At 32.6% G+C, this 26,078-nt stretch overlaps 8 protein-coding genes across 8 annotated transcripts; 6 read left to right on the forward strand and 2 right to left on the reverse strand. All coding sequences in view use genetic code 12, as the record gives it.

Moving 5' to 3' along the window:
- Nucleotides 1-1,340: 1,340 nt before the first annotated feature.
- On the forward strand, nucleotides 1,341-2,264 carry CTRG_03326 (N-acetylglucosaminylphosphatidylinositol deacetylase; the record flags this gene model as incomplete). Its single annotated transcript, XM_002548983.1, has 1 exon — nucleotides 1,341-2,264. The coding sequence occupies one exon, from the start codon at nucleotides 1,341-1,343 to the stop codon at nucleotides 2,262-2,264; it is 924 nt and encodes a 307-aa protein (XP_002549029.1).
- Nucleotides 2,265-2,300: 36 nt separating this feature from the next.
- Nucleotides 2,301-3,545, reverse strand: CTRG_03327 (uncharacterized protein; the record flags this gene model as incomplete). Its single annotated transcript, XM_002548984.1, has 1 exon — nucleotides 2,301-3,545. The coding sequence occupies one exon, from the start codon at nucleotides 3,543-3,545 to the stop codon at nucleotides 2,301-2,303; it is 1,245 nt and encodes a 414-aa protein (XP_002549030.1).
- Nucleotides 3,546-4,618: 1,073 nt separating this feature from the next.
- On the forward strand, nucleotides 4,619-6,610 carry CTRG_03328 (uncharacterized protein; the record flags this gene model as incomplete). Its single annotated transcript, XM_002548985.1, has 1 exon — nucleotides 4,619-6,610. The coding sequence occupies one exon, from the start codon at nucleotides 4,619-4,621 to the stop codon at nucleotides 6,608-6,610; it is 1,992 nt and encodes a 663-aa protein (XP_002549031.1).
- Nucleotides 6,611-6,762: 152 nt separating this feature from the next.
- Nucleotides 6,763-8,217, reverse strand: CTRG_03329 (uncharacterized protein; the record flags this gene model as incomplete). Its single annotated transcript, XM_002548986.1, has 1 exon — nucleotides 6,763-8,217. The coding sequence occupies one exon, from the start codon at nucleotides 8,215-8,217 to the stop codon at nucleotides 6,763-6,765; it is 1,455 nt and encodes a 484-aa protein (XP_002549032.1).
- A 2,476-nt stretch (nucleotides 8,218-10,693) lies between these two features.
- FGR41 (Fgr41p) lies at nucleotides 10,694-11,716 on the forward strand (the record flags this gene model as incomplete). Its single annotated transcript, XM_002548987.1, has 1 exon — nucleotides 10,694-11,716. The coding sequence occupies one exon, from the start codon at nucleotides 10,694-10,696 to the stop codon at nucleotides 11,714-11,716; it is 1,023 nt and encodes a 340-aa protein (XP_002549033.1).
- A 3,547-nt stretch (nucleotides 11,717-15,263) lies between these two features.
- On the forward strand, nucleotides 15,264-17,183 carry CBK1 (serine/threonine protein kinase; the record flags this gene model as incomplete). The annotated part of the gene is made up of 1 exon (XM_002548988.1): nucleotides 15,264-17,183. One exon carries the CDS (start codon nucleotides 15,264-15,266, stop codon nucleotides 17,181-17,183), a length of 1,920 nt encoding a protein of 639 aa, XP_002549034.1.
- Nucleotides 17,184-19,417: 2,234 nt separating this feature from the next.
- On the forward strand, nucleotides 19,418-21,151 carry CTRG_03332 (uncharacterized protein; the record flags this gene model as incomplete). Its single annotated transcript, XM_002548989.1, has 1 exon — nucleotides 19,418-21,151. One exon carries the CDS (start codon nucleotides 19,418-19,420, stop codon nucleotides 21,149-21,151), a length of 1,734 nt encoding a protein of 577 aa, XP_002549035.1.
- Nucleotides 21,152-25,332: 4,181 nt separating this feature from the next.
- On the forward strand, nucleotides 25,333-26,076 carry CTRG_03333 (uncharacterized protein; the record flags this gene model as incomplete). Its single annotated transcript, XM_002548990.1, has 1 exon — nucleotides 25,333-26,076. A coding segment is annotated over one exon (744 nt), but the record flags the coding sequence as incomplete, so codon positions are not given.
- Nucleotides 26,077-26,078: the final 2 nt, after the last annotated feature.

The following is a 26,078-nucleotide window of genomic DNA, read 5'->3' on the forward strand; positions in this document are numbered from 1 at the left end:
TAGGATGTGATTTGCTGCAGACAACATACTTGTATATCAACTATTTATACATTCGTGTTATTTTCACTATTCACGGTTTATCAATTTTGTGAAACAATGCAATTCTGATTGCTCTTCAGCTAAAGATTCTTCATCAGACTCATATCTATCTAAATCCCTATCAGCTGAGTCGGACAAATATATCCCCCTGAGTGATTCTATAGTCTGCACCCCAAAACTACCATCTGTCAAATCTTCGGAGTCAGAAGCAAATTGCGACAGAAAGTTAGGTTCGGAATCATCATCATCATATCTTGGTCTATTCATTGTAAAACCATTGATCTCGTATCAGATGCTTTCATTAGTTGGATTCTTGGGCTTATCACCATATGCATCATTAGAAATACTTATAAACTTCATCTCAGTAAGGTCTTTCATATTTGTATTCTTCGTTGACTTTACTTTCCTGCTGTCAAAAATCGCAAGTTGACTTAAACCAGTAGGAAACTAGTAGTTGTCGAGACTCTTGAGGTTGGATTTGTTCAAAATAAAATAATAAAGACTGCTTGGTAGTTCAAAAAGTTATCCTTTGCTAAATAACGAATATAGTAATACTAACTTTCGTAATTGGGGGGTGGTGGCTTGCAATAGACTAACATGAAACGTCCATGTAACTCCAATGTATAGTAAGATGAATGGGATTAATTTCTCATAATCCAAAAATATCCCTAGATAACATGATTGTACATAAGACAAGATAAGCAGGATTATTTCCGGTGGTTGTTCGGCAAGGTTGATGAATAATTTATCAAACTCAGAATATCGTACATTCTCCTTATTTCATGTTGAACGTTTTCTCTTCATTGGGTATTTAACAAATGGTATTGCTGGTCTACTAATAAGCATCTAAATTCAATTTGGCAACATGTTCATGATGGAGACTATACTATCTAGACTGTCACGTGCATTTCCTGGTAGTGAAAAATCCTTTTTGTTAAAATCTGTTGGTTGCATGACTATTTGACAATATTTTTTTGGGGGCGGGTTGCAAAATCAGTTTGAGTGTGGTAAATTTGTTGAGGGGAACTACACCACGTTGGGGGGAAGGAAAAAACCCAAAATTGGCCAAAAATATTTTTTTTGGAGTCGCAGCACCAATGGACAAAAAAGTTTGAATTTCTTTTTTCTATTTTTGTTTGGTTTCAACGCCAAATATCGCACTTTTATTTTTGACAACTAATCCACAACTGCATTTCTAATCAGCTGCCAGATTTTTTGCTTTTTTTTCCCGTTTTCTTTTCTTTTACAACCAACATTCAACAATCAACAGTCAGCAGTCAACCTATTCATTCTTATACGATATGATATTCAAACTACCGTCGATTATCTTCAAGATATACTTGGTTTCTTTTATAATATGGGTTTTTCAAACGACAATCATTCCCCAGACATTAACTAAATATACCAACTTAGAAATTAAGCAACAAGTTTTCCATGGTCCAATATATCCTTATACTTCATTAACTATTCCAAAGAAATTCCCAATTGTCAACTCAACTATTACTTTGGTTATAGCTCATCCAGATGATGAAGTTATGTTTTTCAGTCCTTCTTTAATTGAATTGAATAAAGAAAAGTATAATAATGAAGTTAATTTAATTTGCTTTTCTAATGGTAATTTCATCGAAAGTATGGGTCTAATACGAAGACGTGAATTAATGAATTCTGCAAGAATATTGGGTGTGGATAATGTTAAAATTTTGGATTATAAAGATGGAATGAATGAAACTTGGAAAGTTGACGATATTGTTAAATCTTTGGAAGATAATGTAATTAAACATGAGGATAAGCAATCTGTATTGATTACTTTTGATGATCAAGGGGTTTCAAATCATCCTAATCATATTTCATTATACCATGGAACTAAGGAATATGTTAGTGAATTAAGGAAAGCTAATGATACAAATACTAAACTTTATGTATTGAAGAGTTTGAATTTTGTTGAAAAGTATAGTTTTACAATTTTGAGCAATATTGAATTGTTCATTGATTATTTAACATTGGCAATTAAAAACTACATGAATATTAACATAAATGTCAGTTTCTTTGGAAACAAAATACTCAGCAAAGGAAGCAATGATATTAAATTTTACTCCGATTTGAATATGTTGAGTATCAGTTATGGTGCCATGGCATATGGACATTTCAGTCAAATGGTCTGGTTCAGATATGGTTGGTTATTTTTAAGTAGGTATTTGACATATAATCATCTTATAGAACAATAATAATGACAATAATAAAAGACTAGTCCCTGTTTGTTTTTATACATTTTTGAATCCAAATTGTTTTTGACACCAGTTGGCTCCATGTTCGAAATAATCCTTTTTGGAGATGCTTATATTTGATAGTAAGTCAGGTTCTTCAGATAAACTAATTCCTCCATACCATGCTAGTTCATCTTGTGGGATATCTAATTGGTTATCAAAAACTCTAACTTTCCAATTTGAAGGTAACTCTTTTCTTAGTTCATCATTTAGTCTGGTGCTGAAATTAGGTATGTTTGTTGATCCTCCTGCGAGACAAATATTTGCCAGAAGTAAAGGACGTGTTATTTCTGGACTTGCCATTATACTGTCAACTATTAAATCTGGTAAATTCTTAAATGGAGCATTGTTAACTAAAGAACTCGATGCACTTACTCCATTGTTGTCAAAGATTATCTCTGGTCGATAATAACATTCTGGGATAGTAAATCTCTCATCATATAATTTCAATACTTGAGTGTCTACTGGAAGACTCGGGCTATTCTTATCTCTGACAAACCCAGTTGTGGTTGTTTTAAAATCAGGTAATACAAATTCACACATTAAATTTTGTTTATTCTTCAAATCTTTATTAAAATCATTAGCCATAAAACATGTTGATTCTTTGATAGTATTTATCAATATTGGATCTTCTGATATGTCATAATGTCTAAACAGAATAATTTCTCGTAATAATCCATTCAATAAACTTCCACCAATCGGTAGTTTTTTAACTCCTGGCCAATGTATCTGTTGATAAATCATAGGAATTATCCAAGTAGAATTAAACCCACTATCAACAATTAAACAAAAATCATTATTCACTTTATTGATATCAACACTAAATGGTATTAAACTTTCAGGAATACATCTATAATAATTATTAAACCCATATTCTTCAAATATGATCTGATCAGTATTTGTTGATAATTGAGGTAGTTGGAATGGTTGTTCGGTTAAAATCAAATGGATATCATTAGGATCAATGGATTTCTTAGTTGATAAATTATCAAAAGTATAATCCCATATAGGCTTTTCAGTTTCCCAAGATGTTAAATTCCCTTGTTCAAATGGTCTTCTGATCTGTATTCCTGAATAATTGTTTGTGTGTGATTGATACTGATTCCCAATGTGTATAGATCCATCTTTAGTTTTAGTTATAGCATTTGTTATCTTGACAGGTGTAGAGTCATCTCCTTTATTAAATCCCGCTTTTATATTATACGACCCGTTATCTATAACCAATGATTGTAATTGCTTCATCGTTGTCGGAGATTGAGAACGTCTAATCCAGAAGTACACAGATACTGTACGTGGATTTAGTTTTGATTTTAATTATTTTTTTTTTTGTTTTCAGGATAAATTTCATGCGTGCACTTTGGTCAAAACATTTTTCTCTCTCAGGATTCTCTCAGGATTGACCTGCCTATTTAGTACAACCAAAAGAGCTCATCAAACACCTTTAAGAATATGTCAAGATGGAAATGATACTTAGAGCTTAGAACCCCTTAGTGGGGCAATATCTACACATAATGCGGTTTTGATTACCCAATTAGATCTTGAATCTGTAGTTCCCGATTTATCGAGCGAGATGTATGTGGTAATAGAAAAAGAATAATAAATCAACCCACTTTTGCATCCTATGCTGATTCATGAGTCACGGAGTTATAACTGTAAGTGAATCGTAGAGCGCATCAACATTCCTAATTGGGACAGCCGTGGCTTCTTCACTTGGAGTGTACCTATTGATTAAAGCCATAGTTTAGTTATTGCTAAATCCATCACGTGTGATTTATTTTTTTAAAAATGTTTGCGCCTTGCGTTGTGGTTCTAATGGTAGGAAACTGTGGTACGACTTGTAGCGGCACGCCGGTGCGGAATTATTCTTTTTTTTTTTGTTTTAACTTTGGCGCGTGGTTGGTACGAGCTAGCAGAAATTTAATACCGTCCTCCGTCCAGATGAATCATATAGGGGGGAGCCGGGCTATAAATTGAAAATAGAAAAGAAAAAAAGAAATTTTTTTTTTACCGAATGACGACTTTGCACTACTTTTTTTTTTTCCTTTTCTTTAATATTGAATCCCATATTGACAACTTGAAATAATCAAAACTGCAACCACTTGTTCTTTCTTTCTTTCCTGTGTTTTGATTTGATAGTTATAAGATTCATTTGTATCACCAAATTTTTTTCACGAGCAGATCATCAGTCTAACTTGACATTAGTTAAATCAAACAGTATTATATAAAACAAAACTTAAAGAGAGAGAGAGAAAGCAATTCATTGTTTCGGAGATCTCCACAATACTCATCAAGCCATACCAACAGCGTTTTACATCATGTCATTACTTGCAAGAGTGTTACATCTTTCTTCAGAAAAAGCTGCTTTGAAACGAGCAGCAATCGCAGAACAGTCTTCTTCAATCAGCAGCTCATCTTCATCTAACGAAAGTTTAACTCCTGCCACTTCAACCTCATCAATGAAAAACTTAAATACGAGACAGGTTTCATCTAGTCAGAATACCAAGAAATCAAATTACACATTGTCTATTAAAATTGAATCTCCTCCAATAATTTTATATGGAAATCCACAAGAATCAACAGGATCTATAATATCGGGAATATTAAAGTTGGAAAATTTTGAAACGGTTGATTTAGAGAATGTGACTTTGTCATTGGTTCAAACAATGAAATATACTAAACCATTTATATTGCCGAACTCAAACTCTATTTCAAATTGTAACAACTGTACAGTTAGAACAAATGAATTAGCAAGATGGGATGTTTTAACTGCAAAGGCTATGTTCCCACCAGGAGAGCATGCATATCCATTCTCGCATTTATTACCAGGATCATTACCTCCATCTTCCAGATTAGGATCTAGTCACTCACTTTCCTTCATTAAATATGAACTTAAAGCAGTCGGAAAAACGGTTGATGGTGAAATAAAAGAACTTGTGCTTCCTGTGAATATAGCCCGACTGGTAATCAGGGGTCCAGATAGAAATTCTGTAAGAATTTTCCCTCCAACTGAAGTAACTGCTAAAGCCGTCTTGCCTAATGTCATCTATCCAAAGGCTACTTTTCCTATTGAGTTGAAAATTGATAATGTTGTCAGTTCATCGCGCCAGAGACGTTGGAGAATGAGGAAATTAACTTGGAGAATTGAAGAAAATATAAAAGTCAAAGCCCATACCTGTGAAAAGCATAATGCAAAGTTACAAGCGGCGGAAAAGGCATATAAAAAGTCTAATTCCAATACTAAACCAAACTCAAAAAACTCGTCAGCAATGCATCATAGTACTGTGACAACAAATGTATCTTTAATTCCAAGTCCTTCAAATCAACAATCCTCACCTACTCCACAGCCATTACAAGATGGTATTCCAGATAACGAAGACATAGATGACGCAGGCGATCATGATATGGAAGAAGCTATTAGAAGTGGACCTTCTCATGCCCAAGACAATTTCATTGAGGATTTTTTAACACCATCAACAGCAGCAACAGCTACCACTACTCATCATCCAGCATTATCTATTCAGCCTACCATTTATACTCCGCATCCAGTTGATATGGATAAACATTTATATTTAGAAGAAACCAGAACTGTCAGCTATGGGGAAATAAAATCGGGATGGAAATCAGATTTCAGTGGTTCTGGTAAAATCGAACTTGTTGCAAATATAAGCACAGTTGGATGTTCAACAGGAATGACAAATCATATACTTAATCTAAGCACAGATGATAAACCTATTCAAATGGATACTAAATTGGGTGCTAATTTCTCTTGTGATATTGATGATCCAACATTGGGTGTTTTTGTAAATCATACCATGATTGTTGAAGTAGTTGTTGCAGAAGAATTGGTTCATAATGTTGAAAGAAAAAGATCAAATTCCGTGATTAGTTTATCACCATCTAAAAGTGCAGGTCACAGTAATGGTACCAGTGATACTGAAGGTAAATCAACTTCTACATCAAATGAACCCCTTCAAATGGGAGTACCCACTGGTGCAGCTAGAGTATTAAGAATGCAATTCAAATTACCAATCACTGAAAGATCAGGTTTAGGAATTGCATGGGATGATGAAGTCCCTCCTACTTATGAAGATGTTAGTAATTTGAGTCCTCCTACTTACAATGATCCATTGTCAACTACAGTAAGTCCCGCACAATCCGCAAGATCAACACCCTCTCAAACTCCTAGATTAATTATCGGAAGAGGAGATACACCATTGATGGGAAATTTTGAGCTAGATGCACTGACACAAAGTATTGATAATTTGATAAATAATGGTAAAGACAATATTCAAGAGTTATCCTTGTAGAATATGATAAATATTATTTAACATTATGATTTTTATATATATATGTGTGTATGTATTAAAAATTTTACTTAAATGAATACAAAGTAACAAATATGTATACGAAATGAATAATAAAAGAAAATATAATAAAAATGCAAACTTTAGTCTATAGTTTATTGTCCAGGAGACCTAACATTAGCGTCTAATTTTAAATCAAGAGCATCATTATTACCAACAGTAGTGTTTGAAGAATTGTCATTAGAAGTGTCATTAATAGTAGTAGAATCTTGAATATTATTGTTATTATTTTGCAGTAGGGTTGGTTCAACATGATTCACAAATTGTTCAGTTAAGGCATTAGTCATATTATCATCATTTGATTTTTCTTTTGAAAATCTACTTACTTCAATCAAAGTAGGATACATTGTTGTTAATTCAGTTAAATCGGAAATTGAATCCGATCGTAAATCATAAATTAATTGTTGAAAAGAATTGGATTTGATAACACTTATAGGTAATTTATTCTCAGTTAAAAATTTCAATAAATGTGCTCTAAACTTCTTTGGTGAATAAGGAGAATTATCAAATTCAGAAGAAAGAAGTCTTCTATTATTATCTAAATCAACTCTTGATGTACTTCTATTGATATTGGTGATGGTAGTGGTGGTGGAGGCTGTATTTTTGACATTATGATTTTCATCTCCACTTGTTTCAGAAGTAGTATCATCATGATTTGAATTATCATGAACTCTAAATGTTCTAAAATTAGGAGGATAATCTAAAGGTTGACCAGAATTTGAATATGTAATGCCATGACCATCAATATGAGGATTTCTTGAATAATTTATAGAATTAATATCAATTTTATGAGTTTTCAAATGTTCATTTAATTTTTTTGGTGAACCTTTATCAGAAGCTAAACGAATTATAATCTTACCACAATAATTACATCCAGCAACATTTGGATCAGAAGAATCTTGATCAAACCATGTCCATACCCAAGATCTTTTCTTTGCCCCAAATTTCTTACCAGGTCTATTCTTACGTTTTGGTTTGCCAGCAGAAGTTATTGGAGAAGATTCCTCATGAGCCGGTGGTGATTGGATAAATGGTTGTGCCAAAGGAGAAGATGGTGAATGCTGTTGATGTAAAGGTTGTGGTTTAGAAACAGATTGATGTAATGTGGGAGTGGCCAATTGTGGAGTTAAAGGTGGTAATTGTGGAGCAAGTTTATCTAGTTGTGAAAGAGATTGTGATTGTGATTGTGATTGTGATTGTGAAGGGGAAGGTTCAACAGAAGGTAACTTCGGAGGAGTTGGTTGTGAATTTCTAAGTTGATGTAATCTCACCGCAGCATCCAATTGAGTTTGTTGTTGCTGTTGTTGCTGTTGTAATTGTTGGTTTCTATCCTGAGTATGTTGTTCAACGGCAGATAATAGCTGTTGTGTTTGTGGGGGTTGTTTTAATTGAACTTGTTGCAAAGGCTGTTGCGGAGGACTGGTAGTGGCACTTGAAGATGAAGCCATAGAAGGCAGGATTGCACTGGTGGAGGTACGGTCTCTGTAACTGTACATGAATGGGAATGGAGTAACAATAGGAACTGGTGAGTTATAAGCAAAGCTCATCATTTGGGAAATCAGGAATTTATTTTTTTTTTTTTGTTTGGTAGTTGTTGTACAGTATAAGCTTAGTTTGGTTTGTGTGTCTACCAAATATCTGGTGCCGTTGTAGGTGTGTGAGTGAGTGAGTGAGTGAGGGTGTGTCTAATGTGACAAAAAAAATTTAAAATTTATTAAAGCTGTGAAGTTAAAATTGGGGGAAGGTAAATTTTTCTCTTCTGTGTCGATGTCTATGTCTATCTATTCCGGTAAAACCGTATTTCCAAATACAAAAAAAAACAATACTATTGGTGTGAAATTTGTTTGGCTTTTTGTTATCAAGGGGGGAAGGAGTTATTTCTTGTATGGCAGTTGAGGTACAAAAAATAACTGAATAGTTGTTGTTGTTGTTGTAATTGATGTTGGTTATAATTTATTCATAATTGTCATTCATCCTCTTGACAGGCGATATCATGGTCTTTATATATTGATCATTTGTAGAACCCTTTCTCCGTTTATCATATACGATTTGTTCATGAAAAATGATCAAACAGAACCGCATTTCCTACAGTCGAAAAAGAGTGATTACGGAATTCATGATAATTATGACTATAGAATACAAAATAACCAATTATCAACACGGGATTCATTTTATTTTTTTTGTTTCTATGAACTTCCTGTAAACGCTCCGTTCGGTATATCCTGAGTTGAGATTATAAAAAAAAAAAAAAGAAAGCACATTATGAAATCAGATATTTCCGAAATATCAAATATTAATAAAATTTTACTCAATTTTGATACAAAGTCGTGCAAATGGGACAAATGTGTTTTTTTTGTTTTTGTCTATTGCTGATGGTGATGATGATGATGAGAATTCCGAAAGTCAATTTCCGACCGGAAGGGGAAAAAATAAAAATCTCACTATTTAAAAATTTTTATTCTTTTTTTTTAGTGGGTTTCGGGATTATGCATAAGGGGTTAAATATTTGCAACACATTGTCCTATGACGTTATGCCCTTTTTTTTTATTTTTATTTTCACTCTTTAATATTTGAGTTGCTTACATAATCTTGGTATAGGATATGCTTAAAGTCGTATTTATTTACCATCTTATCTTTCTCTCATATACATCATGAACTTTCTTTTTCCTTCTATTTCCAAAACATATAACGGCTAGATACATTCTCTCGATAAATCGGTCATTTGTGTGTGATCGGTATTTTATAATAATACATAACCAGGAAATGTATTTTATTAATTTTTTGGTATAATTATTCACAGAAAAAAAAGAAAAATTTTTTATTTTGTTGTTTGGTTTGACGATTGTCTTTCCTGTACCAAAGCGTGTGATTATATTCTTATTAATGTAATTCCATTTCTTCTAATTCCAGAAGAATATATAATGTTCATTTACATATTCTAACAAGGCGTAGTCACTTCACTAGCTGTTCCATATTTCAAAAAGGAGAAACCTTAAAAACATAAGGTAATTATTAGCCGCTCAATACAGCAGAAACACACAAAAAAAAAACACAAGTAAATTGAGTCCTGCACACGAATTTACTCACTCTCAAGTAATTTTTTTTTTTAGTAGCTCTTCTTCCAACTAATATAAAATTGTTATAATTAACAAATTATACTAGTAATTAAAATTGCTAAGAAAAAATAATGCAAACTATCTGTATTGCTAGTACATATTATTATGGATTGAATCTAGCTGGTTACTTGCTACTTTACAATCGCCAATCCCATTAATGTTGCACATACAGAACAGTGCCCATTAGCCGAGTTCAAAGTGAGCCTAAGTGTAGGCGATTAACGACTTTCGTCAAAATATCCAATGAGCATTATTCAACATGAAAATTTCATCTCCTTTGCGTCATCACCAAAATTGATGATGAGTATATCAATATGTAAGGTCAAGTATAATAACTCATCGACGAATAATTTCAGTTAATTTGTTTTTTTTCTTCTTTATTGAATATTTAACATTCTTGTTACTTAATTTGTCTTTCGCAGCCAGCAAAAAATTAATTTTGTGATATAAATACGAGGCACCAAAGAAAAAAACAACAACAAATAAACACCACACGCGTTCAGTGGTACCTTCATTTACCTGAACGAACGCATACAAACTTATCAATTGGGTAGTTTCAACCAGCAATGTGCATTACATTAGATTAGGAACCATGGGATAATGCTCATTGACAATATATGCGATGCGTTCGGATGTGTAATTGATGGGTTGAGGATTATTTCTCCCAAATAAAAAACTATTTATAGTCTTGAAAGTAATTACTTCTTGCTTTTTTTTAAAAAAATTCATTTTCTCTTTATCAATTACAATATCCAACTTATTTTGATACCCACTTTAGGTCTTGTTCACTTGATTAAAGTTCCTTAGTTTTTCCATTCATTCCTTTTCTTTTTAACAACCAACTACTTGTCATTCTTTAATTACAATTAACTTAACTACAGTCATTCTTTTACCAAAAATAAAAAAAAAAATGAAAATTTCATCTTTATATTCTCCATTCGTTTTACTTTCTTTATTTTGTCAATCCATTGCTAGTCCAGCACATATTAAACGTGATGCTAAAGGTAATGTGGTCACCATCAGGTTGAAGAAGACCATTCAACAAACTCAAACAAATTATTACACTGTTGACTCTCCAACTGCAACTTATACTAATACTGTTGTTAATACCAATACTAAGACAGTCACAAGATACACTGCTACTGTTACTTCAACTGTTTTTGGTGTTCCTCATACTTATACTACTGTTGCTACTACTCCTGTTTCTGCCGCTGATGTTATTCCAAATAGTGAAAATGAAGTAAAGACTCCATTGTCAGCTACTTCAGAAACTACTGCTGATACGTCTGAACAAGGAACAGAAACAACTACTGCTTCTGCTGAAACTACTCAAGTCGCTGATTCAGAAATCGTTGAATCCACTACTGTTGCTGCAGAAGCTTTCACCACTTCAGAAACAACTCCACAAACTACTTCAACTACATCACAACAAAATGAACAAGAAACCAGTCTTTCTCAACAAAACACTACAAATGAAGCGGAGGAAGTAGAACAAGAACAAACTAGTTCTTCCACATCATCATCTTCATCATCTACTACTTCTACATCGAGTTCAACAGAACAACCTGCTACTCCATCAACTACTGAAGTTGTTCCTTCTTCTACAACTTCTTCCTCCTCAACTACCTCCACCACTAAATCATCCACTTCTTCTTCATCTACTTCTACCACCACTTCTTCAACTACATCATCTTCTACTTCTTCCATTTTAGTTACATCTACTACTGAAGATAATGAAACAGAAACATCTAACGGTCCAACCATTACTGGTGGTATTTCCGAAGGAACTTCTGGTTCAGTAGTCATTGAAAATGTTACTACAGTCACTTCTGATGGTGTTTGTTATGTTGATTATGACTACTACTACGCAAATGAATCACAAGAAACCACAACAATTACTTCTACAATTACAACCACTGTTACTCTTGATTGATTAACAGATCATATAATACTTATAATGTCAATTTCACTTTAAAAATACTCAAAAAAACCAAAAACACAAACGAAACCTATTCGTATTCCGTAATTGTATAGTAATGAAATCATTCTTTTCTAATGTATATTAATATTCTTTTTATTTTAATTAATACTCGTTATTTGTGTGAATTGTAAAAACAGCTGGCTTATATCTACAAAAACGGAAATTGCAGCCAGATTGTTAATGAATTTTTCTTTTTTCTTCTTCCTCATTATTTTCTTTTTTTGTTTAACAAATCTAAGATCTAGGGCTACAACCCTAATATCCTGTATATACTCGCACTAGTAAATAATTTTTTTGTTAGTGTGTATTACACCGAGAACTACACTAACAAAAATGAAAATTTGTATAGTGAGAATGAGAGTTAGAGGAAAAAATAAAAAAAATAGGTGAAAATTTGGCCAATTCGCACGCCTCCACTGGTTCACGCCGATAGTAACGAAAAAATCCCCATCTACAGTGTACTCTGAGAAAAGAGATTTTTTTTTGAAAAAAATCCTTTCAGATTGAATACTAGTTACATTTGACAGCATAGACAAAGATGGGTATGTTCATAGATACCATTTACTGATTTCTCCCCCATTATACAACCATACGTTAGATATAATCCATTCCATGTGTGTTATTAACTGGATTACTTGAAGTGAAAATGGAAAGAAGATTTATTAATCAAGTGTTTTGAAAAAAAAAAAATTATTCATAAGGAAGAAGTAATAAAATGTTGGGTCATGCAAACATTGAATATAATATTATAAGGATATATGATTTAAGGAAAGTCGACTAAACTCAAATCAAAGGGCAATCCAACAAGGAAACACATACGTGTTTTATGGAGTAGATGGGGGAAGGAGATTGAACAACATGATTTATTTGAAGAAACATTAATTTACTAACAAATTATTTTTATTATTATAGTTAACGTTCCAAAAACTAGAAAGACCTACTGTAAAGGTAAAGAATGTCGTAAACACACTCAACACAAAGTTACCCAATACAAAGCTGGTAAATCATCTTTATTCGCTCAAGGTAAGAGAAGATATGACAGAAAACAATCCGGTTTTGGTGGTCAAACTAAACCAGTTTTCCACAAAAAGGCTAAGACTACCAAGAAAGTTGTTTTGAGATTGGAATGTGTTGTCTGTAAAACCAAGGCTCAATTATCCTTGAAGAGATGTAAACATTTCGAATTGGGTGGTGATAAAAAACAAAAAGGTCAAGCTTTACAATTCTAATAGTGTTATTATTGTTAATGAATTAATAAATAAACATCACATTATATATATTTACACATTACACATTTATATTTCACTTTGGAATGTTCTTTTATTTTCACTTATTCTTTGAAAGATAAATTTCTTTCAAGAATATATGTGAATAAAGAAAGAAAAAAAAGTAGGTTTTTTTTGATGCGTCTGTATCAAGCTTTTGTATTTTAATAATGAATATATCATCAGTTTGTATAAATGGAAAGTTTCGAATCTCTAGTGGAAATTGTAGTGAACCAGTGAAAGAGTTCATGATTGTTTTGCACGTGACACTCAAGGTCGTGGCGACGTGAAATACGGGTTGCAAATTTATTCGAAAAATGGTAAACACGGAGTTAGCAAAATGACTAATTTGCTACAATGCAAAAACAAACAATAAAGAGTGTGTGGGGAGAGGGATTCAGTGACTAGAGTTGTTGGTTATTGTCTATTAGTTTACTATAAATAGTTGTTAGAAATACCCCTTGCAAATCATAATTTTCTTCAAATAATTAAACAACAACAACAACGACGACGAAGAATCACCATGGGTATGTGAAACGAATCAAACCTGAAAACAAGAAAGCATATACTAACACAACATAGTTAACATTCCAAAGACTAGAAAGACTTTCTGCAAGAACAAACAATGCCGTAGACATACACAACATAAGGTAACTCAGTATAAAGCTGGTAAAGCATCATTAGTTGCCCAAGGTAAGAGAAGATATGATAGGAAACAAAGTGGTTATGGTGGACAAACTAAACAAGTGTTTCACAAGAAGGCTAAAACCACCAAGAAGGTTGTATTGAAGTTGGAATGTGTTGTTTGTAAAACTAAATCCCAATTGGCACTTAAAAGATGTAAACACTTTGAATTGGGTGGGGACAAGAAACAAAAGGGACAAGCCTTACAGTTTTAATAGTTTATCAATGTAGTCAATTGCCTAAAATACACGCGATTGTATCTTAGCCGAATTGTAGCAAATTGCAAAGTTTCCTAAAATCTATATGTATACATATTGCAGAACAAGGCAAAAAAAAGTGCAAGTGGGGAGAATAGTTATTCATCGTATGACAAATAGACTTTATACATTGTTATACAGATACACTTTATACGTTTGAATTTAATTCAGGGATGTGAAGATCGTTTTATCCTTTTGGTACGGTTTGTTAAATTTAATATAAATTGGTAGAGAAATTCCCTTCCTTTCTGAAAAGTTTACTCGAGGTTTAGTTTTGTATTTGAGAGAACTCCTGTTGCAAAAAACAAACAAACAAACAAAAAATGGGTATGTATAGATCAGTGAAGTTTGATATGTGTAGAACACAACTAACATCATTGTAGTTAATATTCCAAAGACAAGAAGAACTTATTGTAAAGGTAAAGATTGTCGTAAACATACTCAGCATAAAGTGACTCAGTACAAATCAGGAAAGGCTTCATTATATGCTCAAGGTAAACGAAGATATGATAGAAAACAGAGTGGATATGGGGGTCAAACCAAACAAGTTTTCCATAAAAAGGCAAAAACAACTAAGAAAGTTGTCTTGAAATTAGAATGTATTGTTTGTAAAACAAAGACACAGATGGCACTTAAAAGATGTAAGCATTTTGAATTGGGAGGAGAAAAGAAACAGAAGGGACAAGCATTGCAATTTTGAAGTTAGTTTACATTAACAGAATGATGAATGGTTACTTTATTGCTTAATCCTATGTACATGTTGATGAAGTAGAATTGAATAAACGACAGGTATGTGTATGTGTGTACCCCTTGTAGTAGATTGGACAACAAATTATACGGCAGGATTAAGACAACAAGTGTCAAGAATGAAAGAGAAAAAAAAAAACAATACACGCGAGCTTTTTAGCCACCATTATTGTAAACACAAGGGTTAAGAAGAAGAAGAAGAAGAAGCGAAAGACAGTAAAAATTGTTAGTGAGAAAGGATTAAAAAAAAGGGGACACGCAAAGAGGAAACGAAAAAAAAAGAATTCCCAACGAATCAACAACAAAAAAAAATTTCGCTTATTTTGAAACACCACATTCATAGAAGTTAGCTTTTTTTTATCATCAGACAACTGGGTTTATTTATTTATATATATATATATATATTTGTTTCATTCCTTTCATTTCATTGGTTCACTATTTTGATTAAATATTTTTTTATCCTTTTATTCCTAAGTTAAGACAGTTTAGCGTTCCATTACACTCCTTGCAGTTCAAAATAGACATTGTTGTGATTTGATTTCAAAAATGAATTTTGATCAACTTACAGATGAACAAAAGCAACAGCTTTATTATCAACACTTGCAACAGCAGCAAAACCTACAACAACAACTACAACAACAACAGCAGCAAGATCTACAGCAACAAGCCATGTATCAGCAACAACAACAACAAGTACATTCACAACAACAATATGATGATAGTTATATGGATGAAGATACTACTCAGTTTGTTGAACAACCACCTATCCAATTAGAACTGAACTCACCTATCAGACAACAACCACAGATGACTTCATTCATGACATCTAATTTTCAAACAGCTGCATCACCAAGATTTGCTCAACTGGATAAATTTGGAGCCCAGGGCCATAATAATGGAGGAGATCAATTTACATCTATAGATTCCATGAATTTCCAACCTCCTAATAACAATTTCACTCAACTAGGAAATGGAAGTAGCACTAATTTATCTGAAATTAGCAGTAATGGTCAAAATTCTTTATTATCGAACCATTCGGTGCAAAATTTACCAGGTACTATTGCCACTGAAAGTCAACCACCTCAAATGCAACAGCATCCACCTCCACAGCAACTACAACCACAACAAATTCCAAAACCAATTCAACCTCAAGCACAACGACAAGCTGGGGATTCTACTATAACTTCTACTGGTACTTCCAAGTATGTCTATTTTGCAAGAAAACCAGATCTGTTATCCAAATCTTCCCAAGATAAGGCAGCTTCGATTAAATTAACTTTGGAAAATTATTATACCCTGTCAGTTAATCATGCAATTGAAAGAAATCAAAGAAGATTAGATTTAGAACACAAGATCATGACAGAAGAAGCTGGCTCGAGTGAAGAAAGAAAGAATCGTCAATTACAAAACTTGGGTAAGAAAGAATCCCAGTTTTTAAGATTGAAGAGAACCAAATTGGTATTGGAAGATTTCATTACCGTTAAGGTGATTGGTAAAGGTGCCTTTGGTGAAGTTAGACTTGTGCAAAAGAAAGATACAGGTAAGATTTATGCCATGAAGACATTGTTGAAGAGCGAGATGTTTAACAAAGATCAATTAGCACATGTTAAAGCGGAAAGAGATGTTTTGGCAGGAAGTGATTCACCATGGGTTGTTGCTTTGTATTATTCTTTCCAAGATTCTCAATATTTATATTTAATTATGGAGTTCTTACCAGGAGGTGATTTGATGACCATGTTGATCAGATGGCAAGTTTTCACAGAAGATATAACTAGATTTTATATGGCAGAATGTGTTTTGGCAATTGAAGCTATTCATAAATTGGGATTTATTCATAGAGATATTAAACCGGACAATATTTTGATTGATAGTAAAGGGCATGTTAAATTGAGTGATTTTGGTTTATCCACTGGGTTCCACAAGACTCATGATTCAAACTATTATAACAAGTTATTGGAGAAGGAACCTGCTAGTAGTCATTTACAACCTAATCAATTAACTAGTAATAGAAACTCCATGATGGTTGATGCTATTCATTTGACCATGTCCAATAGACAACAGATGCAAACATGGAGAAAGTCACGTAGATTGATGGCTTATTCCACTGTCGGTACACCTGATTATATTGCACCTGAAATTTTCATTCATCAAGGGTATGGACAAGAGTGTGATTGGTGGTCTTTGGGTGCAATTATGTTTGAATGTTTGATTGGTTGGCCGCCATTCTGTTCTGAAACCCCTCATGAAACTTATAGAAAGATTTTGAACTGGCAAGAAACATTGCAAATTCCTGATGATATCCATTTATCACCAGAAGCAGAAGATTTAATCAAGAGATTATTAACATCTGCCGAACACAGAATAGGTAGATATGGAGGCGCAGAAGAGATCAAACAACATCCATTTTCAGAGGTGTTGATTGGGATAGTATTAGAGGAGTTCAAGCACCATTTGTTCCAAGATTAAGTTCGATCACAGATACAAGACATTTCCCAACTGATGAATTAGAAAATGTACCAGATAATCCAGCCATGAGCAAGGCTATGGAGCAAAGAGACCTTGATGCAAAGAATGGTAAAAAGAATCCAAAGGAAGACTTGCCATTTATTGGTTACACTTATTCTAGATTTGATTATTTAACAAGAAAGAATGCGTTGTAGGCGGTGTTTTAGTATTATATTTAGATATTATTATCATGATTATTATTATTATCAAATGTAGAGATGATGAAATAGGTGTAGTTTGCGATTAGTAATACATCATAGAGGAGAAATTATTTTTGTATGACGTCGGCGGAATTTAATTATTTTTTAAGTCCGCCGTTCAGTATAATCAAATGATCGGATATAAATCCATTTTGAGATGACAATTATCCGGAATTCATGTAATGCATACTTTATTTTTTTCTTCTTCTTCTTCTTCTTCGTCTTTACTTAGAAGTTTCCAACCTCGAATCTCACACACGTAGAAACGATTGTTCTCGGAAGATTAAACCAGGATATTTGAAATTTGGAAGCTGTCGTATGGAACAAATGGAGGTCACACCAATAATCGATTGGAATTGAAATGTTTCGTACTTGCTAGTGGGACATACAATTGTCTAGACCAGGTTTGAAATCTTTTTCTTTTTTTTATTTTTTCTTTTCGAATTGAATCATTCATGGTACAAAAAACAAAAAACATAAAAAAGTATAATCAAATGCTTATAATTTGAAACTACCAGAAATTAAATTGATCCCATTCATTGTTTTTCATTATAGTCAAACTAATTTTAAAAACAATCAATATGTGGAGTCTGAAATATAAAGTGTAAAGAAGTGACCAACCAAATGGAATACAATTTTTTTTTTTTGTTAGTTAGCAGAACTTGAAAGAAAAACTCAAAAATTTATATAACCGTAATTGCCGATGCTGCACTTAATTTAGTGCAGATTGAAAAAAAAAGACAAAGCAAAATAAAGTGGTGCAATTCAATTTTGTGAAACAACCAGAAATGGAAAATTGTAAACGCAAATATACCTTTGCATTTGATTCCATATTTGAATCTGCAAATTCATCGGTGCGACGTTATTAATCTTCGAATGGGCTGATTATGAACGTTTTAAGGGATGAGAAGAGTTGTTTCTATAATCAATTGAGTATCAAAGTGACCTACCAATAGAAAGCAATGAGATGATAAGACAGTAAGTCACTTTATTTTATTTTTTCTCTGTTTTGTTTATCTTTTAGTACGTTCTACAGGGGGGCTGTTAAAGAGTAGTTAAATCAAATAAAGGGGGTTTATGGATAAGATGGATGTGGTCAAAGTCCGTATATCACAGACGCTGTTTTATTTTTTTTTTTTAAATAAAAAAAGTAGGCTGTTCGTAGAAAGAACAATTGATAATGGGTTCCATACAGTGGGTGCTGCCACTGCTTAACTGCTTGAATGGATCTAACCGGTTGTAGAAGTGATGAATAAAGAGTTAAGAAAAAAAAAAGTTAGCAATTACTCGAAAGTTATTTTAAGAATTGTACCCATTATTACAACTTCCGGTCATACAGTTGCATTCATTGTGTAAGTGTGAGTGAGTGAATTTTATCTCTAAAATTGAAAACTATTTAAAGTGTTTGAAATCACCTCCAGTTTTCAAGTCCGTGATTCTGATTTACTTTTCTTTGTAAATAATCAATCTTTAGTTTAGAGTCAATTGTTCATTTATTCATTTAAAGTTCAACTTTATCAAAAAAAAAAGTAGTCTAGTTAAATCCGAGAACACTCTTATCAACCAGCCGACTATTATCATACATCGTATCACATATCACATATCATATATCATTGCAAATACATGGTGGTAGTCTAAAGGTTTCTAGTTATCACCAAGAAAGAGAGAAACAAGCTCACGTGAATAAATCATACTTGATTACAGTATAATCCCGCACACTGATTCGGCAACCATTTGGCAACACTTTATTTTATTTTAATTTTCCCTTCTCATCCTTAACCATCTTTTTTTTTTCTCCCTCATCAACTTAAACTCCCGTTTTCCTCCCCTTGAGATTTCTAAGTTTTTTTTTTTTTTGTTTTAATTTAATTTAGTTTCATTTTACAACCATCCTATTCAATTGGATAGTTATTCAATATTATCTCCAATCATTATCCATTGACTAATTAAAGAACTGTCTTTATTGCTCCTCCCCCACACCCTCATTATTGCATCATGAAGTTACTGAATTTACTACTATTCTTTTCCGCGGCAATTGCCATGGCAGACATGAACATGGATGACAATGAAGAAATGGAACACATGGATCATCAAGATCTTGAACCAACCACTTCAGAATCAACCAATTCAACCGAGTCATTGGAACCTATACCCCATGTGATGAAACATGCTCATGGTGTACCTATTTTACAAACTCATTTGTTACCAGAAGAAAGATTATATTGGGAAAATTACAACACTACTACTTATTTCACAGTCGAATCAAAACATCGTCCAGCTTTATATTTACATATTATTTCTGGTTTATTGGCTGTATTTGTGATATATCCAATAAGTTTGATATTCAACAATTTAAATATGGGTAAAAGTTATTTGTCTACTCTTTTGGTTCATTCAAGTACAATTTTGTTTTCCCTTTTGAATTATTCCATTTTCATTAATTCAATTCCTGAATTATATCCTGGTAATGCTTATAATACTATGATTATTATTTTATTTGTTACCACAATTTTACAACTCATTTTTGCCTTTATCAAGAATATCGACCCAGGTCAACCAAATAGATCGGACTATTTTGAATTACACGCTTCCTCGGCGAACACTTCGGATGAAGAAGAAGAAGAGGAAAGAGATACTTTGGTTGGGGGTGGAATTTCTGAAAAGAGTAGATTTCCTCAATTGCAATCCAGAATCATGAAGTTTAGAACTTGGGTTTCTGGTACAATTTTCTATAAAATCTCTAGTATTGGGTTCAATTTGTTGAATTGGGGTCATTTCTTTTATTACATGATTTTAGTACCAACTGGAGTTGCTACATTCTGTATTTATGGTCAAGAGAAAGCTGTTTTCAACTTGTTGGCACACTTCATTAAAGGTGGAGTATTCTTTGCCTATGGTATTTTATCCTTGTCCAGATACTGTGGTGGATTCACCAATAAAGGTTGGGCCTGGAACCACAAGTTTATTGATAGAACTAAGAGTCAAAGCACTTGGTTCTCATTGCAAAACAAAGGGTTATGGACTATGGAAATGATTGAAAGTTCATTGATTTTATTTTATGGATCTACTAATATTTTCTTGGAACACTTGTCAAATGCCGGTGCGGAATGGTCGCCGAAAGATTTGCAACATGTTTCAATTGCGTTTATTTTTATTGGATGTGGATTGTGTGGGGTTATCACCGAGATGAAGTTACAAGATTGGAGATATGAACAAGCAATTGCTGATTTAGAAAAAGTGAATGGTGGTAATGGTGATGACACACAAGATGTTTCAAATATCATTAAAGCAAGTCCTGGTTTTAGTCCAAACCCGTTCCCAATTGTTACTATTTATTGGACTGGCTATCTTATGTCAAAACATCAACAAGCCTCAAGTTTATCTACTGAAATTCATATTCAATGGGGTAACATGTTTGTTATGGGATGTGCATTCAGATTTATCACCTATTTATTAATGTTGTTGAATTCCAAGACACCCAAAGAATTGACTGGTCCAAGTAGACCTATTACTGAATTGATTGTTAGTTTTTCATTAATGTGTGGAGGATTGATTTTCATGGAACTGACAGATCCAGTTGTTTTATCCTTTGAATATTATGGATTGACTAGTATGTTTACCTTGAACTTGAGTTTGGGAGTTACTACATTATTAATGGGATGGCAAATGCTGTTGTTTGCATTCAAAGATTGGTTAAAGAATAAATATGCCAAACAAGATATTGTATGATATCTAACTTGAAGAAGATAAGTACTGGCGATTGACTTTCTCCATTTGTCTGATTCTTTTCCTCAGGTGAAACCTGTTTAATACTTATGCGTTGCTTTTTTTTTTTATTCGATATTGTTCCGTTTTGATTTGATTTGTTTTGATTATTGTTTTAATGTCTAATCCTCACATCTTGAATTTTAATTTTAATTTTAATGGTTTAATTTTTTTTTTTTACCATCTTATACATATCCAAATTCATAAGAGATGTTGTCGTTGTTTTGTTTTTCTGTTTTATTTCAAGAATTATCGAGGTAGTATTTTATTTTGTCTGATTAGATAAAAAAGGTATAAGTACCAAAGATGCATGTGTATTTTCTTTACTTTTTATTTCTTTGATTAAATAATCAAATCAGATATAAAAAGAAAAAAAAAGAAAGGTATTTATTTATAAATATACATGACTTTTTATATTTTTATTATTAAGAGAGTTGATGATGATGATGAAAAAATCTGGGGTTAATAACAACAGCCAAGATCTTCCCGGTAACTGTGGGAGTAAAGATAAAATATACATGGGGATATAGTTCGTAATCCAAACAATATGAAAAAGAAATGAGAGAAGAAAAAAACTCATGAATAGCTTCTGGTATATCTCGTAGATGTCTCCTCATCACATGTTCTTTTAATTACCCCTTGAAGAATAAAAAAGAATAGCAATTTGATAAAGAAAAAATCGGATAGAACCGATGACGTAATCTAAATTGGAATCTTTACAAGGTTATATGGAACAAAGTTTTTTATTTTTTTGGATTTTATTAGTAAAGAATAAATAATAAATACTTCATTAACTAACAATATTTCACACCTGTATATCTTTATCATGTTTTAATCGAATCACAGTTGCTTTTTTATTCTTAGTGAAGTTGAATTGTTTTTTAATTGCAATTTATTACGAAATTTAAATGTAAATCATTTAAAACTTATCGCAGTAAACCTCCTCAATTATGAAACGAATATAATTTATCTAGAGAACACAACAAACAAACAAGGGAGGAAGCGGATGATTATTCTATAATTTGCATTAATACTAGAAGGTTGCTCAAGTTGAAGTTGGTGATGTCAAATGTATTTAATTTACTTATTTAGGTTAGATAAGTTTATTTCAATTCCCTTATTCTCCGTAATTGTTTATTACTTTGTTATTGTTCTTCTTACTAACAAATTGGAGTATTGTCTCAATTTTATTTAAGACGTTCAACATAAATCATTAGAAGAAGAAGAATAACAACAACGACAACGACAAGGGGTGTGCTTGGAGGAACTTTCAATAACTTTTCAGACATTTAATTATAATGATATCACACAAAATTAAAGACTTTTAATTTATGCAATCAACCGTTGAAATATCGATGATAACTCATGTAAGAAAAGAAAAAGACAACTGAAAATTTCATCATAATACATTTTGTATCATTCAAGGTTATACAGGTTTAAACGATTCAATATTCGATTAAATATAACTGAAAATTTCAGATGTGTATACATTTGTGGTTTTATTCTTCGAGAAGACCTTGCGCAAATTTTTTAGTACTGACTCAAAATCAATTGAAAAAAAAAGAATAAAGAACAAAGATTATGTAACTTTTAGCAAAAGTTAAATATTCTTTGATTAGTTGTTTAATATACTCTGCCCTTCTATTGTTAGTAATATTCGAGGAGGTGGATTATGATATTATTTAGCTCAACCACACGGATCAAACAAACAAGCATTGTTATTCTTGTTGTTGTTGAGTATTGTTCCACTGAAAGAGTGTATAGTACAAGGTGTGTGTGTGTGTGTGTGTGTTTTGTTTGCGCAATTCAAATTGTGTATTTATTTCATCCCTTTGGCTGTAAGTGTGTGAAAAAAACTGACAAAAATAAATTACTAAGAGTAAACACTAACAGTCAACCAAGTACCATCTGTTGATCAATATGTACATTGATACGATACTATTTATAACAGCTTCTGTTTAAACTAATACAGAATTGTTCTACACACTCCAAGTATACTACTAAGATATTTGTCATCAGGCTATTATTAACTTTTAGGTGTTGATTATCATACACCCGCGGTGCTAAGGGTTTCGAACAAGTCGGAAATATTTGTATTGTGTCCGTGTGTGAAAAAGTGAAATTTTCATGTTGATAAACAAAAAACGTAAGTATGCACAAACAGTTTGAATAAGGCAGGGAAAAGCCCACATGTTCTGTAGGCTATCTCATTATTATACAACTTGTTTCCAGTGTGAATGCTACACCGATTACTAAGTTGTGAACAAAGAATATATTCATAATATAAAAAAAGAAACAACTCCCTGTGGTGTTTATAACACAATCGAGGTTTTTTTTTTCTTTTAATATTGCTTTTAGATATTTCAGGAAAGGAGATTACAAACATGGTTTTTTAAGCTTTTTTTTTTTCATAATAGAATCGTTCTCCTATCCATAAGGCTGTTTATGAGTTTACATCATACGGGTTTCAGTACTTTGTTACGAGTATATATATGCACTTTCTGAAATTCCTGCCCTGCCATGCTCTCAGGGATAGCATATTGTCCTTTTTTTGTTTTGCAGATTCAAGTTTTATAGGATCGAGGGATGTGAGATGCTTTTAATACTTCAACATATTTAAAGATTCCATGATCTTCCTCTGAATTTTTCATCTATATAATCAAAGATAATACTTGTAATTGACTTTTTTGATCTCTATTTGAGATACACTCTTTTATCACATTATCAAACACATCCCACACCAGTGGTTGTTTTGTTATTCATCTTATTCAGTTCTTTTTGTTTCATATTGTCATTTTTTTTGTTGTTGTCTATATTAGATTTTAGTTAAACAGTCAAATTACAGTTCCTAATTCGTACACATCAATCACACACGTTCCTACCACCAGCAAATATCATTTTATATTTATTTTTTTTTTCAACCAAAGTCCAAATATCTACATTCATATTTAGACGATAGATACCGATAGAGATAATTAAAAGTTATAAACCCTTGATTACGAAAAACGAGATTGTTATACATTAGATCAAATCATGTCAATAACTAAGGAACCAAACAATTGTTATCATTCGTTTAATTTACTCGGTTTACCTTCTTCCATTAAATCCATCGCAAAAAATTAATTTTTATTTTTTTGTCGTCGTCCCCCCACCGCCTGCATTGTTAGATTGGTGCGAGAGAGAAACAAACAATAATTGTCTGATTGGATCTGCCCTTTGAAACAAGTATTTTTTTTTTTATTGGATACAATTGTGGAGATTTTCTGTTATATTTATCATCGTCATTTATTTATTTGTTGATTCAGCCTTGTACCCATATAAAGGAAAAGAAACGGTATAAAAAAATATTATTAGGAAACAACAACGAATAATAGAAGGAAATATTTTAATAGAGAAAACCCAAACGAAAAGATAGAAAAAAAAAGGAACGACCCACCAAGAAAACTAAGTAACCAAAAAAAAGGGGGGTGGACAAAATTATTATTTTGTCTTTTCGCAACAATTTAATTTGATTTCAATTTTTGTCTGAAGGTTGCATTGTTTGATCGCTTGTTCAGTTGCATTACGTAAGGAAAGAAAAAAACTCACCTTCTTTATCAACAACAACCAAAGTTAAATCTAATCCTAGAGGGGAGAGAGAGAAGTACAACTATTTGATCATCCAATCATCTTCATCATCACTTACATGCACTAAAAGTGAGTCCAAGAAAGAATCAACCAGTTGTATATTACTGTTCCATAAAAAAAAAGTGTCGTGGTTTTGATTCTTCAATTGTTTTTGTATTTCGTATGCACTTGCTAAAAATAAGTAACCATCTTTGCATTCCATTGCCTAAAATATACCAACAAATTAACACACAAAGCATTGTTTACTAATCCATACAGATAAACAAATAATTTTCTTGTTCTTATTCTTGTTATTGCCTACCACCACCACTCCTACTATTACCACTGCCACCGCCGTTGCTGCCCTTTGCTACCACCACCTGTGACCAAGTTTTGCGTCGACCTTTTTTTTTAACCCAACGCAAAGTACACAATACCATTAAGGGCTGAAATTTCATTTATTCCAAAGGGAAGAGATAATTTCTATTTTTATTACTATAAATAAATTACATAATCCGAAGTCGACCCCTTTGCTCATAATGTTTAAAATTTTTATAAATACTTTATCATATCATCATAGGAAATTATATCCCAGGGACGATACCAATTCCACTGAAACATCAACCCCTTCTACTACTACATTCTCCTCCTCCTCATCATTAATATTATCTTCTGATACTCCTTCTTCTCTACTACAACAAGATACAACATCTACAATAGGAGACAAGGAATCAGTCGCACAATCTAGTGGAACATCTTCAACAAAAAATTCTCAATCTTCAACTACGAGTTCTACTACGTCACAAGAAAATTTTTCTACTGTGACTCCTTCTACTTCCACACTCGCTCCCACTGCCTCAACTTCACCCTCACCCTCACCACCTTCCACAGCGTCAGAACAGGAACAAGCCTCACATTCCACACCAGAAAATTCTTCCACCTTTTTTTCCACTTCTACTTCTACTTCCACTTCTTCTTCTTCTTCTTCCTTTCTTTCCACACTGTCGTCGCCAGATTTTCAAACAGAAGTACCGTCAACTACTGATTTAACATCAAGTAGTCCTACTTCTGACTTACAACCATCCTCACCTACAACATTTCCCACTTCGTCAACAACACAGGATTTCACAAGCTCAAGTTCACAATCTACACCTTCTTCATCTTCTACTACTACCACTTCCTCAAGCACCATTTCTAGTCCTACTACAAGTTCTTCGAGTACCGACCCTCCGCTGTCGTCGATAACTTCTTCATCTTCATCATCTAGTACATTCTCATCAAGGAA

The sequence above is a fragment of the Candida tropicalis genome (genome assembly GCF_000006335.3).
Source record: "Candida tropicalis MYA-3404 genomic scaffold supercont3.4, whole genome shotgun sequence".
Classification (NCBI taxonomy): domain Eukaryota; kingdom Fungi; phylum Ascomycota; class Pichiomycetes; order Serinales; family Debaryomycetaceae; genus Candida; species Candida tropicalis.